General features: G+C 27.6%; 1 protein-coding gene across 2 annotated transcripts in view; it reads right to left on the bottom strand.

Moving 5' to 3' along the window:
- Positions 1-4,387: 4,387 nt before the first annotated feature.
- The window catches only part of Chsy (Chondroitin sulfate synthase), a 149,294-nt gene continuing 140,687 nt past the window's right edge, over positions 4,388-12,994 (bottom strand). The window contains exons 6-10 of one of the 2 annotated variants that reach the window (XM_024361943.2): positions 12,604-12,724; positions 10,616-10,773; positions 9,442-9,643; positions 7,875-8,596; positions 4,388-5,064 (exon numbers count right to left, since the gene is read on the bottom strand). In XM_024361943.2, coding sequence (XP_024217711.1) covers positions 4,783-5,064; positions 7,875-8,596; positions 9,442-9,643; positions 10,616-10,773; positions 12,604-12,724 — 1,485 coding nt within the window. In that variant the 3' untranslated portion in view covers positions 4,388-4,782. The remainder of the gene's footprint in view (positions 5,065-7,874; positions 8,597-9,441; positions 9,644-10,615; positions 10,774-12,603; positions 12,725-12,994) is intronic. The other variant, XM_014417642.3, reaches the window with a different exon arrangement.

Genomic DNA, 12,994 nt, shown 5'->3' with positions numbered 1-12,994 from the left:
AAAAAAAATGAAAAAAACTGTTTAGGTTTTAAAAATTACCGATATATTTAATTCATGAGAAAAAATAGGTTGCAATAATTGATAATTTAATTAAAATTTTAAATATAAGTTTAAGTGAATCAATTTGATAACCCGCTACACTAATCTTAGAAGTATTTTACCGCGCAGCGTAAGAGACTTATCACTCTTTTTTTTTACCAAATAAATATAAAAGTTTTGATTTTAATACACTAGCATACAGTGTAAGTATTATTTATATATTAATATTGTGTCTATCTAATAATTATGTAATGTTTATTTATACTGGTTAATTAGAAGTAAACATAACATTTTGAGTAGTAAATTTGGAAAAGATTATTGCATATTTTATGAAGAATGATCCCTGAACCAATTGCATGTTAAATAATGAATACTGATGTACATATTTTTATTATTTTGTCCAAGACTGGTACTTTTATTAATAATATCAAAAGATATGCAAAAATCTTTTGTTATTATTAAATCTTAAAACTTCCTTATTAAATATTACATGTCCAATGTTTAGGCCAATCCAGTTATAATCAAGGACAATCTTAGTTTTAGTTATACAGCCCCAACATTTATTTATAAAAATTTGCAGGCTATTATGTCCAAGTGAGATAAGCACAGTTAAAATAAACCTACATCTAATGGCAAATTCTATTCTTTGCAAACACTATACCTTTCTGTTTGTGATAAGTTAATGTTAGTGAAGTACAGTGTTTTGAAAGAATATAATTTATTATTAAATGTTATAGTAAGTACTGTGCTTCACTATCATTATCACAAACAGAAAGATTAAGTGTTTGCAAAAACAGAATTGTCATTAAATGTGACTAACATAGGTTTATTTGACTTGGGCATAATAGTATGCAAAGTTTTATAAATAAATGTTGAGGCTGTGAAACTAAAATTAAAATAGGCCTTGATGATGGCCAGTTGGGCCAAAACATTGAACATGTAATATGATTTAATAAGGAAGTTTTGAGATTGATTGGATATCTTTTTGTTATTTATGAATAATAATTTTTTTATTTTACAAAACATTTTATTTCTCCAGACAAGTAAACCATTCTACTGAAATATTTAATAAAGTGTTCCAATGCACTTTATTTTATTTTAAAAGATTATTGGTTGGTCAATGGTTGATTAATACCACTAGTACACTTTCAATTCTTTCATTCATTACTGTTCTTAATATCAATTATTATTCTATTTATTTATATTTATATTCTTTTAGTGGAAGATCATGTATTGACCGTGTGTAATATATAAAAGGAAGATGGTCCGTGTGGGATCCAAGAAAAACCTCAAATAGTAATTCGACTATTTAATATAAACCAACGTTTCGCCCCATTTTGCCGTGCTTCATCAGGCGATTCGATACAAACATTAAAATAAGGTGAGCAAGTAAGAAAATGTTTCTAAAATTAATGAAGTAAAATGAAAATCTTACTTTTACAGTGACCATCTTTCTCTTTCTTTTTTTGTTTTTGGACCAGTCAAGTTGTGTTTTTACATATTTATTCCCTTATTATTTATTCATTAAATTATTTCTTTTAACTTATTTATTCATTCAAGTATTTCTTTTAAATAACGTTTTATTTTGTTTATGTATTTGTTTTTCTGTAAACTGATCTACTGCTGTGACTATTATGTCCTTGTTTTGATTTTGCATTGCTGTCAAATGATAAATGCTGTGTATTTTGGTGACCCAATGTATTTGGGCAGCATGACTAAATAAAGTATTTCTCTTTTAGTTTATCATTCTTATTTTATGTATACATATATTTATATTTGTACAACTTTCTTTGTATATGATTCTTATTATTAATATTATAATAATTATATTACTATACTTTACAATGTTTGTATCTTGTTCTCATTAAGCAGTAATGAAGCCCTGCAAAGTGGGGTAACAAGCTGGTTGCTAGTAAATAGCTTTTTCTTCTATTTTGTGTACCTTTTGTGACTGCCAACTTAGAACCATTTTCCCTACTATTTATTTTATTTTTGTAACCAGGAACATAATTTTGTCTACACCCTCCCAACGGGCCATTAAATTTGTTAAATATTTTTAATTACTTTGGAGGAATCTTCAACAATAATTTTGAATCATAAGAGTTAGTCTTTTACTCAATGAATGATATTATCTGATTTTGTTAAGTTAATATTATTTATAATTTAATCATTGGCTGGAGTAACATTGTTTGTTACAATTTTATATAACATTTAATTTTATAACATACATTAATCTATTTATCTGTGATTCAGTAATAATATTTTTGTAACATTGTAAGAACGTCATTAATAAAATAAAATAAAATAACTTTCGATCATTACTGGGTCTTTCCAATCAAATTTCAACATTGTAACTTATGGTATTCCAGCCCATGATTCAATTATATTTATTGGTATATGTAGTATTATTTTTATATTTAGTTATGTATTGGTTTTAGTTAATAAAGGTATCATATTGAATGGCTTTTTATAATTCTTTGAAATTTCTGCTTCGTAAATGTAATGCTTTATTTGAATATCATTATTAAAGCTACCAATTGCCAGTTATTTGAATGGTCTCTCCAAACTAGGTACTCTTGTAAAAATCGATAAAGTTTCTACCTAATGAAGTGTGAATTTTTGAAAGGTTCATTTGAAAATACTTTTTTTAAGTGTAATGTATGTGTTTTAAATCTGATTTATGTCCTATATTAAATATAGTTGTCATTAAAAACAATTTTTTAACAGTTTATTGATTTAGCTTCTCTTCCAAAATTTCATATAAATTGTTAAAGTTTTGTCCTTTACTAATGCATATCTTTAATTTTATTATGATTTAGCAACTAATCCAACTTTATATTTGTGCACTGATGACTTAAACTTAAACTTAAACTATTTGCTCTGACACTTACCAAAAACAAAAAATAAATAAATAGGCCATTTTTTACATTAATTTGATTGTTTTATCAAAAGCTGAATATGTTTCTGAAACTACCAAGATTTATAGATTAGCCCTTATGTAGCCCTATAATGTGGAGCAAAATTTGGTTATTGATAAGTAGTTTTTCTACTTTCTTTATGCATTTCTTAACCACTTATCTAGACCATCTTCCTACTATAAAGCTTAATATGCTTTTATGAAGTTTGAATGAAGTTTTTAAGAATTTTACATTTATTTGCTTCATTAAAAATAATTTAAAAACCTTATTAGATAGAATGAAGATTTATGATAAATCATTGATTTGAAACTAATAAAAAAATTTGTTTATATAAGGCTGTGATTAATTTTTATGTTTCAGAACTCCATAGGTCCTGAAAAAATATTTCGAGATAACAATGTACTTCCATGTCTTTGCTTCACAGAGGTAATATTCACTTAATAATAATATTCAAATATATTAATATATATGTATATATACTTCATTAATTAAAATATTTATTTAAATTCGGCAATAGTGAATAATAATAAATACATACCACTTGTAAGCTGTAGTGTAGAGAAAACTGAGTTAGCTTAAAATTTGAGTTTATTTAAATCATTCTAGATACATAGATGTTTAAAATGACACCATCATGAAATACATTGAGTTATAATTTTGGTGATATAGATTTAGGAGGAAATACATTTGATCATAGGGTAGAGGTTAAAGTATTTAGTGAACATGGTAAGTAGAAAAATGAAATTGATAAGGAAATAAAGGTGAGGTTAAAGGTGATAAATGCTTGTTATTTTTCAATTTCAAAATTGCATAGCTCGTACCTTCTGTCCAGAAATTAAATAGTTTGAATTTACAAAACTATTACCCTTCTTACTATTCTTTACAAATACAAAACATGGTCTCTTACACAAAGGGAGGAACAGAACATTTTATTAAAGTATTTCATAAAAATATTTGAACCAAAAAAGGAGAAGTTAACCGAAGAATTTAGAAGACTATATAATACCGAGCTATAACTGCATCCAGTAAATATAATTTAGGTTATAACATTGAGGCGAATAAGATGGGCATGCAATTTCTTATGGATTTAGGTTTTGGCGGGCATCACTGGACAGATTTATATATTTGATTTGCTGAGCATTTAATATTATAATTAAAATGGTATAATTTTATATTGCATAAAATCTGAGATGATTTAAAGCAGTATATTAGTACTTTCCCTCTAAACTCTTTTTTTTTTTTTACAAACTAAACTTTAGTGTAACTGGAAAATTAAGGAGAGAATCATTATCATTTACTTTATTTTTCAGGAATAAAGGTATTATAGCTTTACCTGTAAATATTTTTACCCTTTATAAATAAAAGAAACCCTATAATATTATGACTGTTGTGTATAGGAATCAGAGCAACGCATGTTTGTGTAATGAAAATAAAAAGATCACAGCTATTTATTTACATTTACAGCATTTCGATTTACAACAAATTATAATACATATTTCATATTTACAATTAGCGATCAAATAGTGAGCCTTAAATTATCACTATACATTGTTTTATTTACATTTCATAGGAATTTTTTTCACATAAAATTATAAAGTTCTCATCTAGTCACTATGATTAATAAGAAAATAAATATACTTGTAAATTGTTTATGAATTCATCATACGTTTCTTGACAGTACGTTTCTAATCACATATTAATTTCGTATATTTATGTAAATTTTGTCTTTGTACATCTTTTGATTAAGGATCATATATTGATGCATAGTTTATAGTTGGCACATCATTATACTCAGTAGTTTCATATCATTCAACACTTTTTTCATTCAGTTTAACTTTTGTAAAAATCTGTTGAAAATCTCATGATTTTCTTTGATGTATCTTGTGAGTTGAGCAACACTGCCATATGTGTCAGCCCTCGATGCTTGACACATCCTAAGTTGTACATCGTCCAATTTGGGATCACATTCGACAATGTGAAATACGTGGACTAAATCAGGATCGACAGATCGAAAAATACTTATATTCTTAGATGCTGTGATAAATTTTTCAAAAAGATCGACATCTTCTTTTCCCCAACCTTTTATTGTTGTATCAAAGCTTCCTACCTGAAAAAAAAAATTGTATGTAATATTTTAAATTAAATATACTTTATAACTTTTAACTAACACAGTAGTAAAACCTCATCTACAATTGACATATACAAGTCCGATGGGTTTGTATGTTCAGAAGAATGTCCGCTGAGAAGGGCTGCACTAGTGGTTATTAAAATAAAATACGTATTTGTATGTATTATAATATTTCTAAATGTTAATATGTTTGTATGAACTTATTTAAATCCTGATAATAATGGGATACCAAAAAAATATTAAAATTTAGAAATATTATATTAAAATATCAAAAAACACCAAAATATCAAAAAAATGAGGCAGTGGATAAAGCGGCTAAAGAGGCTGCTACAATGAACGTTCCACCACTCCAAATTTACGAGCCTAAAGACATAAAGGCATTTTTAAGGAACAGAATCCGAAAAAATTGGTATTCAATGTGGGCTGACATACCACTCACCAATAAACTAAGAAATGTTTTAAAAAAACACACAAAAGTGGACAAGTGCCATAAGAGGAAACAGAAGAGAAGAAGTGGTTGTTGCAAGAGTAAGAATAGGACATTCCAAATTAACACACCTCCACTTAATCACAAAAGAGGACCAACCTATATGCCAAACCTGTCAGTCTCCATTATCGATAAAGCATATAATGAAGAATGCTCATCATTTCGTCAAGCCTTCGAAAATAATAAAATTCCTCGTACAAGGGAATTGGCCCTTAAAGACTCAGCAGAATCCATAGACAAAATAATAAAATTTTTGAAAGAAACTCAACTTTATACTAAAATATAAGCCACCATTATCGACCAGTGTAAAAAGGAAATAGTCTACATTCAACTATCAAATGTCAAAGACAAGAAGATAAATAAAGTAAAAAAGGTGTAATAACCTAGATGTTGATTGCCCTGAATAAAAATCTAATCTAATCTAATCAAAAAACACCGAGGCCAGAACAAAATGTGAACACCTCATAGAAAAGAAAATTAAACAGTCTTACACAAAAAAAGTATTTTCTTATAAACAAATCTGTTATTAGACTAGAAATACCATAATGAATTTTTTTTTTTAAATAAAAGAATAATAAATTGAAAAATTTCTTTGATGAGGTGTATATAGTTGACTGTAAATTGATTTGAGGAAATGTTCACTGTGTGATGGGCACTGTCAGCAAAGATACAGAAATAAACAAAACTTTACATCTTTGCCTAGTAATTGTGCCAATATTTCAACCTAAATTTCAGGCTTTCATTAGGGCTGAAAAACAAAATGAGATAACAACCATAATTCAGAGAAACATAAAAATAAAATATTAACAAACAAAATTGGAAATATACGTAACAATAAATTAAGTAGATACATACTTAAGTAGTTGGTACTTAAGAATCTTCTATTAGTATCAACTAATATCTACTTAATTTAGTGTTATTTACATTTCCAATTTTGTTTGTTAATATTTTATTTTTATGTTTCTCTGGATGAAGGTTATCTCATTTTGTTTTTCAGCCATGATGAAGGCCTCAAATTCAGGTTGAAATTTTGCCACAAGTAAATAAGTTTTATTTATTTTTGTATCTTTGGTGACCGTAACCCTGACCATCTTCTCAACAATTTCTTCTCAATAGTCTGGGATATTTACAATTTGTCCATTTTAAGAGGTGTCCATTGGAGAGAGGTTTCCATTAGGAGAAACTTAATTGTACTATTCTAGGAGGCAGTTGTACTTCTATTAAGTAGTGGCAAAAGTTAATTTTTTTTCTTAAATATTTATCTTATACACGGATAAGGAAGTAAAAACAACAAATTTTTTGTGTAAATAAAGGTAATAATAGGTAGGTAATAAAGGCTTCTTACAGTAATAGTAAATGTAATAGATGATTGTTATTAACAATTATTTTTGCAAAAAAAAAAAAATTTAGTTACTTATAATCTAATGAAGCATGTTCAAAAAGTAAGAGTACTCAATATCTTGTATTTAAAAAACAGGATGTAGTTTTTATATATGTTACTTATTTTTCCACACCTTTCCCTTCCCATTCTATGCAGATTCTAAGTCATGGTACAAGCTTTTTGATACTCTCCTCATAGTAATATTCCGCCATCTCCTTCCCCTCATCTTGCCCACACAAGACCTCTTGTTTCACCTCCTCAATTTAAAATTTTTTTCCACCCATGTGAGTCTTCAGTCAGGGGAATGAGCAGGGTGATTCAACAGGTCCCAACCTAACAAGTTCAAAAGCGCTTTGGTGGCATGGGTGTTTTCATCGAACAAACACACTCTCTTTGTCAACATTCCCCCCAAAAAATTTTAGTTGGAGTTTTTCCTTCTGCAAAAAGGAATCTTATGACAGTGCACACTTTGCGCTTAGTGGGATTTGTGATTGACATATTGCACGGAAGTGGATACTACGTGACAAGTTTTTATTCTGAAGTGGGTCTCCAGTGCATGTTGTGTAAAGTAGACACACCACTACTCCTCAGTTCCAACTTTTGCAAAAAAAATTCACACAGCATGTGTTTTTGGAAGAAATAACTTTATAGCCCAACACTATTCTTATTTTCTGGACATACCTTGTACATTTTTGTCCTACTTAAGTACATGAGCCCTTTAAACACCACTTAAATCAAATAGAAAAGTCATATTAAGCTTATTACAACGTCGTTGTAACACCATGACGTAATGTTGTTGGTGCACAATAGGTCTTATAGGCCGCAGTGTTTATCATCATTTATAAAAAAAAAAAAAATTTTTTTTATAAGTATTAAAATAAATATTGGAGGTAAAAAAAAAGTTATTAAATTGATAATTACCTCAATGAGATCGGTTTTGTAAACACTGCCAATTCCAAAACCATACTGCCTCCAGTATCCAGTCGTTTCATCAATCAAAAAGTGATTAAGCGATATTGTTTGGTTGAAAACTGCTATTGGATCAAATTCACTGTAGACTATTGGGAAATAAACAGATTTCTTTCTAATAGTGTTCTTTCGAATCCGCTGCAGTGACCCTCTCCTGAATACCATATCTACATCAATGAAAAACAGCAGATCGTTTGGTTCTTCAATATGTGATGCTCCTATTTCTAAGGCACTTGCTCTTGCAAAATTTTCAAATTGTGGTAAAACTTCTATTTTCGTATATCTGTAGTTTTCTTGGTACATTTTGATCAAACTTAATGTTTTTGATACGCTATCTTCTTTATCATTTGGGAAAAGAACAACAGTCAGTGTTACTCTCTCTTCATTTCTTAAACATTCTTCTTCGAATATTCCCATAAATCTTTTGAATATTTCAAATCTTCCAGAGAGTGGTAGAATAAAATTTATCATCTTATCGCTTCTTCTCAGTTCTCTTGAGTTATCTGTCGCTATTGGGAAAAGTATCGAAGGTATGTTACCTCCTAATTTAATTAATCCATTTCCAAAGACATCTTTGATTCCTGGCAGGTTTCCAGGAGCTTCAATAGCATCTTCGGAAGGATCGTTGTTGAGATTAATTTCATCAGTTTCTAAAACTTCACGAATTGAGATATCTGAAAATAAAACAAAATAATTTAATGTCTAAGATTCTTTATTTTATAAAATAAAACTTAATAGGTTAGATAAAAGAACACTGTGAATTCTTTTATATAAATGTTTCTAGATCATTAAATTCTCGCAATACTTGTTAATAAGTTTTAATTATCAAACTACAACTAGTTTGTTTCATTATTTGACCTTACTTTGAAAACAATTATTTAAAATCTCATATCTTGCCTTAAAGTCAATAATTAAAAACAATAGTTTTTAATCCATATATTTTTTTTCTTCTAGGATTTTTCAGGTATACTATCCCCCTCTTCAGCTCCTGATTTGTCCCGGCATTATTGAGTGAGTCAATTTTTATTAAATATATAATAAAATTTAAATTTGTAACTATAACCGCATATATTTTGGTCAATGAATAGAAGAGAAACGATCAAGCTTATTATGAATTAATAACTATTTCTAACCTGAAGACAAGATAAAAAACTAAATTCAAATTTCTTCAAGTTATTATTTTTTTAAATATAATTGAATAAGGGTTCTGGAATAGATTTTATGCTCCAGATTGTAGTAAAATATGAAGTGGACACTTAAATAACATAATTATTCATTATTATTTAATCAGAATATGAAATAAATAAACCTTTTCACACATTTAATTAAATAAGTATTGTATTCTATAAGTCCTTTTAATATATAATACTAAGTATATTCCTAAAAAAACTTATTACATTGTTATTATTATTATAATTGTTGAGCTACATTAACATACTTTTTTTTTTTTTGTAAATATATATAGTTATTTAGTTATGTCACAAATTATCATATTGATAGTTGAATATAAGAATATTACCAGTAAATTGTTGTTGGAGATACGCATGACGGCGTACAGGTACTGTCATTTTTCTTCCTCTGTATTTTTTATAAAGAAGAAGTAAATCCAAAATATAATCAGCTCCATGGATTGGATTATATCTCACATAGCCGTAGAGTATTTCTTTAAAATCTATGACCCTTCCTCTTTGTTTTGAGAACTTGTTGATTTTTTCCATTACCTTTAACAAATATAAATTATTCATTATCAAATTATACAGGTAATTCTTTTAAATAATAAATCAAGTTGACAATTCACCCTTTTTAGACCATTTTTTTAATTTTCATATCATTGGTTTATAAAAAAGATGAACCCAACAATTTTCAGGAGATTATACTTTGTACTTCACCTGGGTTAGTAATTTTTGGATGAAAAGCCTACAATATACTTGTGTTTTTGAGAACTTGAAATATTCCTAATTGTGTTTCACATAGTGAAACTATTTAGTATCAATAATTATTTGAATAAATAAATACTAAAAAGTATGAAAATAACCACTTTGTTGAATTCGCCCTTTTTACATGTTTACATGTCGCCCTTTTAACTCCGATGATATCTTGACCTATTGATATTAATTATTATGAGCTACAATAAAAATATAACAGCCTATTTACATTGGACACTATTGTTACTATTATATTTTTTTTGTTTTTTTCATATAACTTTTACTCACAGTTATATGTCTGGTATTGTTTAAATAAATATACTTTGTTTACTTCTTTTAAGCTCTGTGACATAATTTACATCTTTGCTATTGTACTTTTAGAATTTTAGATCAACAATAGAAATTAACAATACAATAAATTCAAACGGAATTGGCTTAGTGGTAAAAGATAAATTCACAATTTTACAGTTTTAATAGCGAAACACAAATAATTTATACTTTTTCTTAAAATAAATAAATTATGCTAAAGTTATTTCTTTATATTTTCTTATCAAGTTATTTAACGTTCATCATTTAATATGATATTATGTTGATTATAAACTTATTTCATTATTTTTTCTTAAAGAATGAAATCAAAATTTTCCAATCCAATTTTCTTTTGTTTAATATAGATCTGTTGTTTCTTAACTGTATATTATATTATTTTGATACTAAACGAGACCCAAAGGATTAGTTATACAAAACAACGAGATGAAAAAATATAATTACCTCTCTAATTACATCATCAAGTCCTTCCTTCAAAGGAGCATCGATTCTCCTTCTCGGGTTTGCATTAAAAGCAGAATATAAGGATCGCTGAATAAAGTCCCATGGGATCAGATCTTTGTCAGTTTTTGGGATATATTTTGTGAGTCCTGGCGGTTGTCCTAAAGCGAATTAAAAAATAAATTTAATTTAAATGTAAATAATTCTACATAATAATGAAAAATGAATAATCTGTTCATTTTTTTTGTTCTTTGTACATCAGAAACTACTTATTACTAACACCTCTGAATGCTCGATATGCATACATTATCTTAATGAGTATGTGAATGATCAATTGCATTTAAATTGGAGAATAATATCATTAATTAAATGAGATATCTAGTTAATGAAGCTTTAAATTAAATAAATTTAAAGGTAAGAATATTTCACCAATTTTAATTTATAAAAAATGTTTTACATTTTGGCTTTCATGCCATTTTCAGGAACGAAAATTTTCATTTGCACACTCTAACACAGACTCTCGGACTGGAACTCCAAAGTAGAGTAGGTTGAACTTACACCGAAGTATTGAACCTATCCTAAAGTTTTTGAAGAAAGTATGGAAGCCAAAACGTTGTACATATTGTTTATAAATTAAAATTGGCAAAATGTGTTTGCCTTTATTGGAAGAATATAATTGACTGTATGAAGTAAATTGTAGGAACAGTAAAAAAAAAAAGTTAATGGTAACCAAGGTTTTGCCCAACTTTGTAGGGTTCACCAGGGCTAAATGAAAAACAGATACAAACAATGTAATATGTGACAAGGAAATTAGGATACATAAACAAAGAGAGTAAAAAATTATACAAAATCATTTTTAAAAAAGAATGAGACAAATTAAGTTAAGAAAAATAAATATAGGGATGATATGTTTTACAATGCTATTACACATGACTGTACCTATTCTATCACACATGACTGTACCTATTATTAATTAGTTCTCTATTTATATTTATATTTTCTTAACTTAATTTGTCTCTTTCTTTTTAAAAAATGTTTTTGTATAATTTTTTACTCCTTTTGTATAATTATTCTAATTTTCTTGTCACATCTTACATTGTTTTTATCTTGTTTTCATTTAGCTCTGCAAAGTAGGGCGATAGTTGTTATCATTAAATAGTTTTTTTTTTACTATTTTGTACCTTTATTGACTGTAAGACAATCTTCCTACAATTTTTGCCTTTAAATTTAACAAATTTACGTTCACTGTAAATAAATTTCATATATCTTTAAATTAATGTTAAATATCGCGACTGTATAAATCTTCTAAGGATGTTCATGTAGCACTTCAGTATTCTCAAGTTAGAACTAGTACCAGTTTGAATACATCTCGGAGGCAAGAGGAGTTGACTTTTATTTTGTGGCATACTCAAAAAATTAAATTTGACTTTTTCATTCTGATTAGAAAACATTCACTTCCTATAAGTTAACCAACTCTTGAATATTCAATACTTGTTAATAAAGAACTGTTTTCTACTGATCTACAGTAATACAAGGACATGATGTTAGCATTAATGCTCAACCTTCAGGTTTCTTTCCTACAACCTGCTGCATTGGACAGTAAGACACCTAAGTTATAGATTCCCCAGGAGGATTTTCAGTCCCCCGATTCAATTTTTCTGACTTGATCAAACATCATTTTTTGAATTTTCGACTAGCCTAAATTTAACCTGGCCCTGAACATTGCAAATCCAATGAACTACTTCCTTCCCTTTATAACACATTTAAAACAGCTAATGCCGGATGAAGTGTTGTTGTTAATAGTCGTGATATGTTAATCATGGAAGTATGCATTCGAGTATGCTGAGCTAATACTTACAAAGAAAGAAGCACCAGTCTGGTTTTCAAAAACCTGTATTCCATGTTTACATTGAAGAATATGTTGTAATAAATTATTAATTATATAAACAAAAATAATGATTGATATATTTTAAACTAATCTTAAAACTCACCAAATTGAACAGAATCATCAAAGATGTCCATTTTATTTTCAATATCAAGTATCTGAGACATGCTGAGGATATCACGATGGAGGGAAAGCATGTCTTGCTGTAGTTCTTGAACTTTCAACATCTGAAAAGAAAATTATTACAATAACAATAAATATTGTTGATTTATTTCTTTTATAAATTTGATTTCACAGAAACTGAGTTGCTTGTTTGAAGGAAATATAAAATGCTTCATCTATAACAAGGCCATTGAGTAAATTTATGAACATACTTAGCCTATTTTTTTTGTTTTTGCACTAAATCTTTATGTATCTGGTTTTGATTATTTTTTTTCTATTGTTCCAAAAATATTCATATTCTAAAAATTATGAAGTTTTGACATAATTTCATTATA

This window comes from Halyomorpha halys, unplaced genomic scaffold (assembly GCF_000696795.3).
Source record: "Halyomorpha halys isolate HHAL.00 unplaced genomic scaffold, Hhal_1.1 Scaffold164.1, whole genome shotgun sequence".
In the NCBI taxonomy this organism is placed as follows: domain Eukaryota; kingdom Metazoa; phylum Arthropoda; class Insecta; order Hemiptera; family Pentatomidae; genus Halyomorpha; species Halyomorpha halys.
The sequence above is the reverse complement of the archived record's forward strand: the minus strand, read 5'-3'. Positions and strand labels throughout refer to the sequence as shown.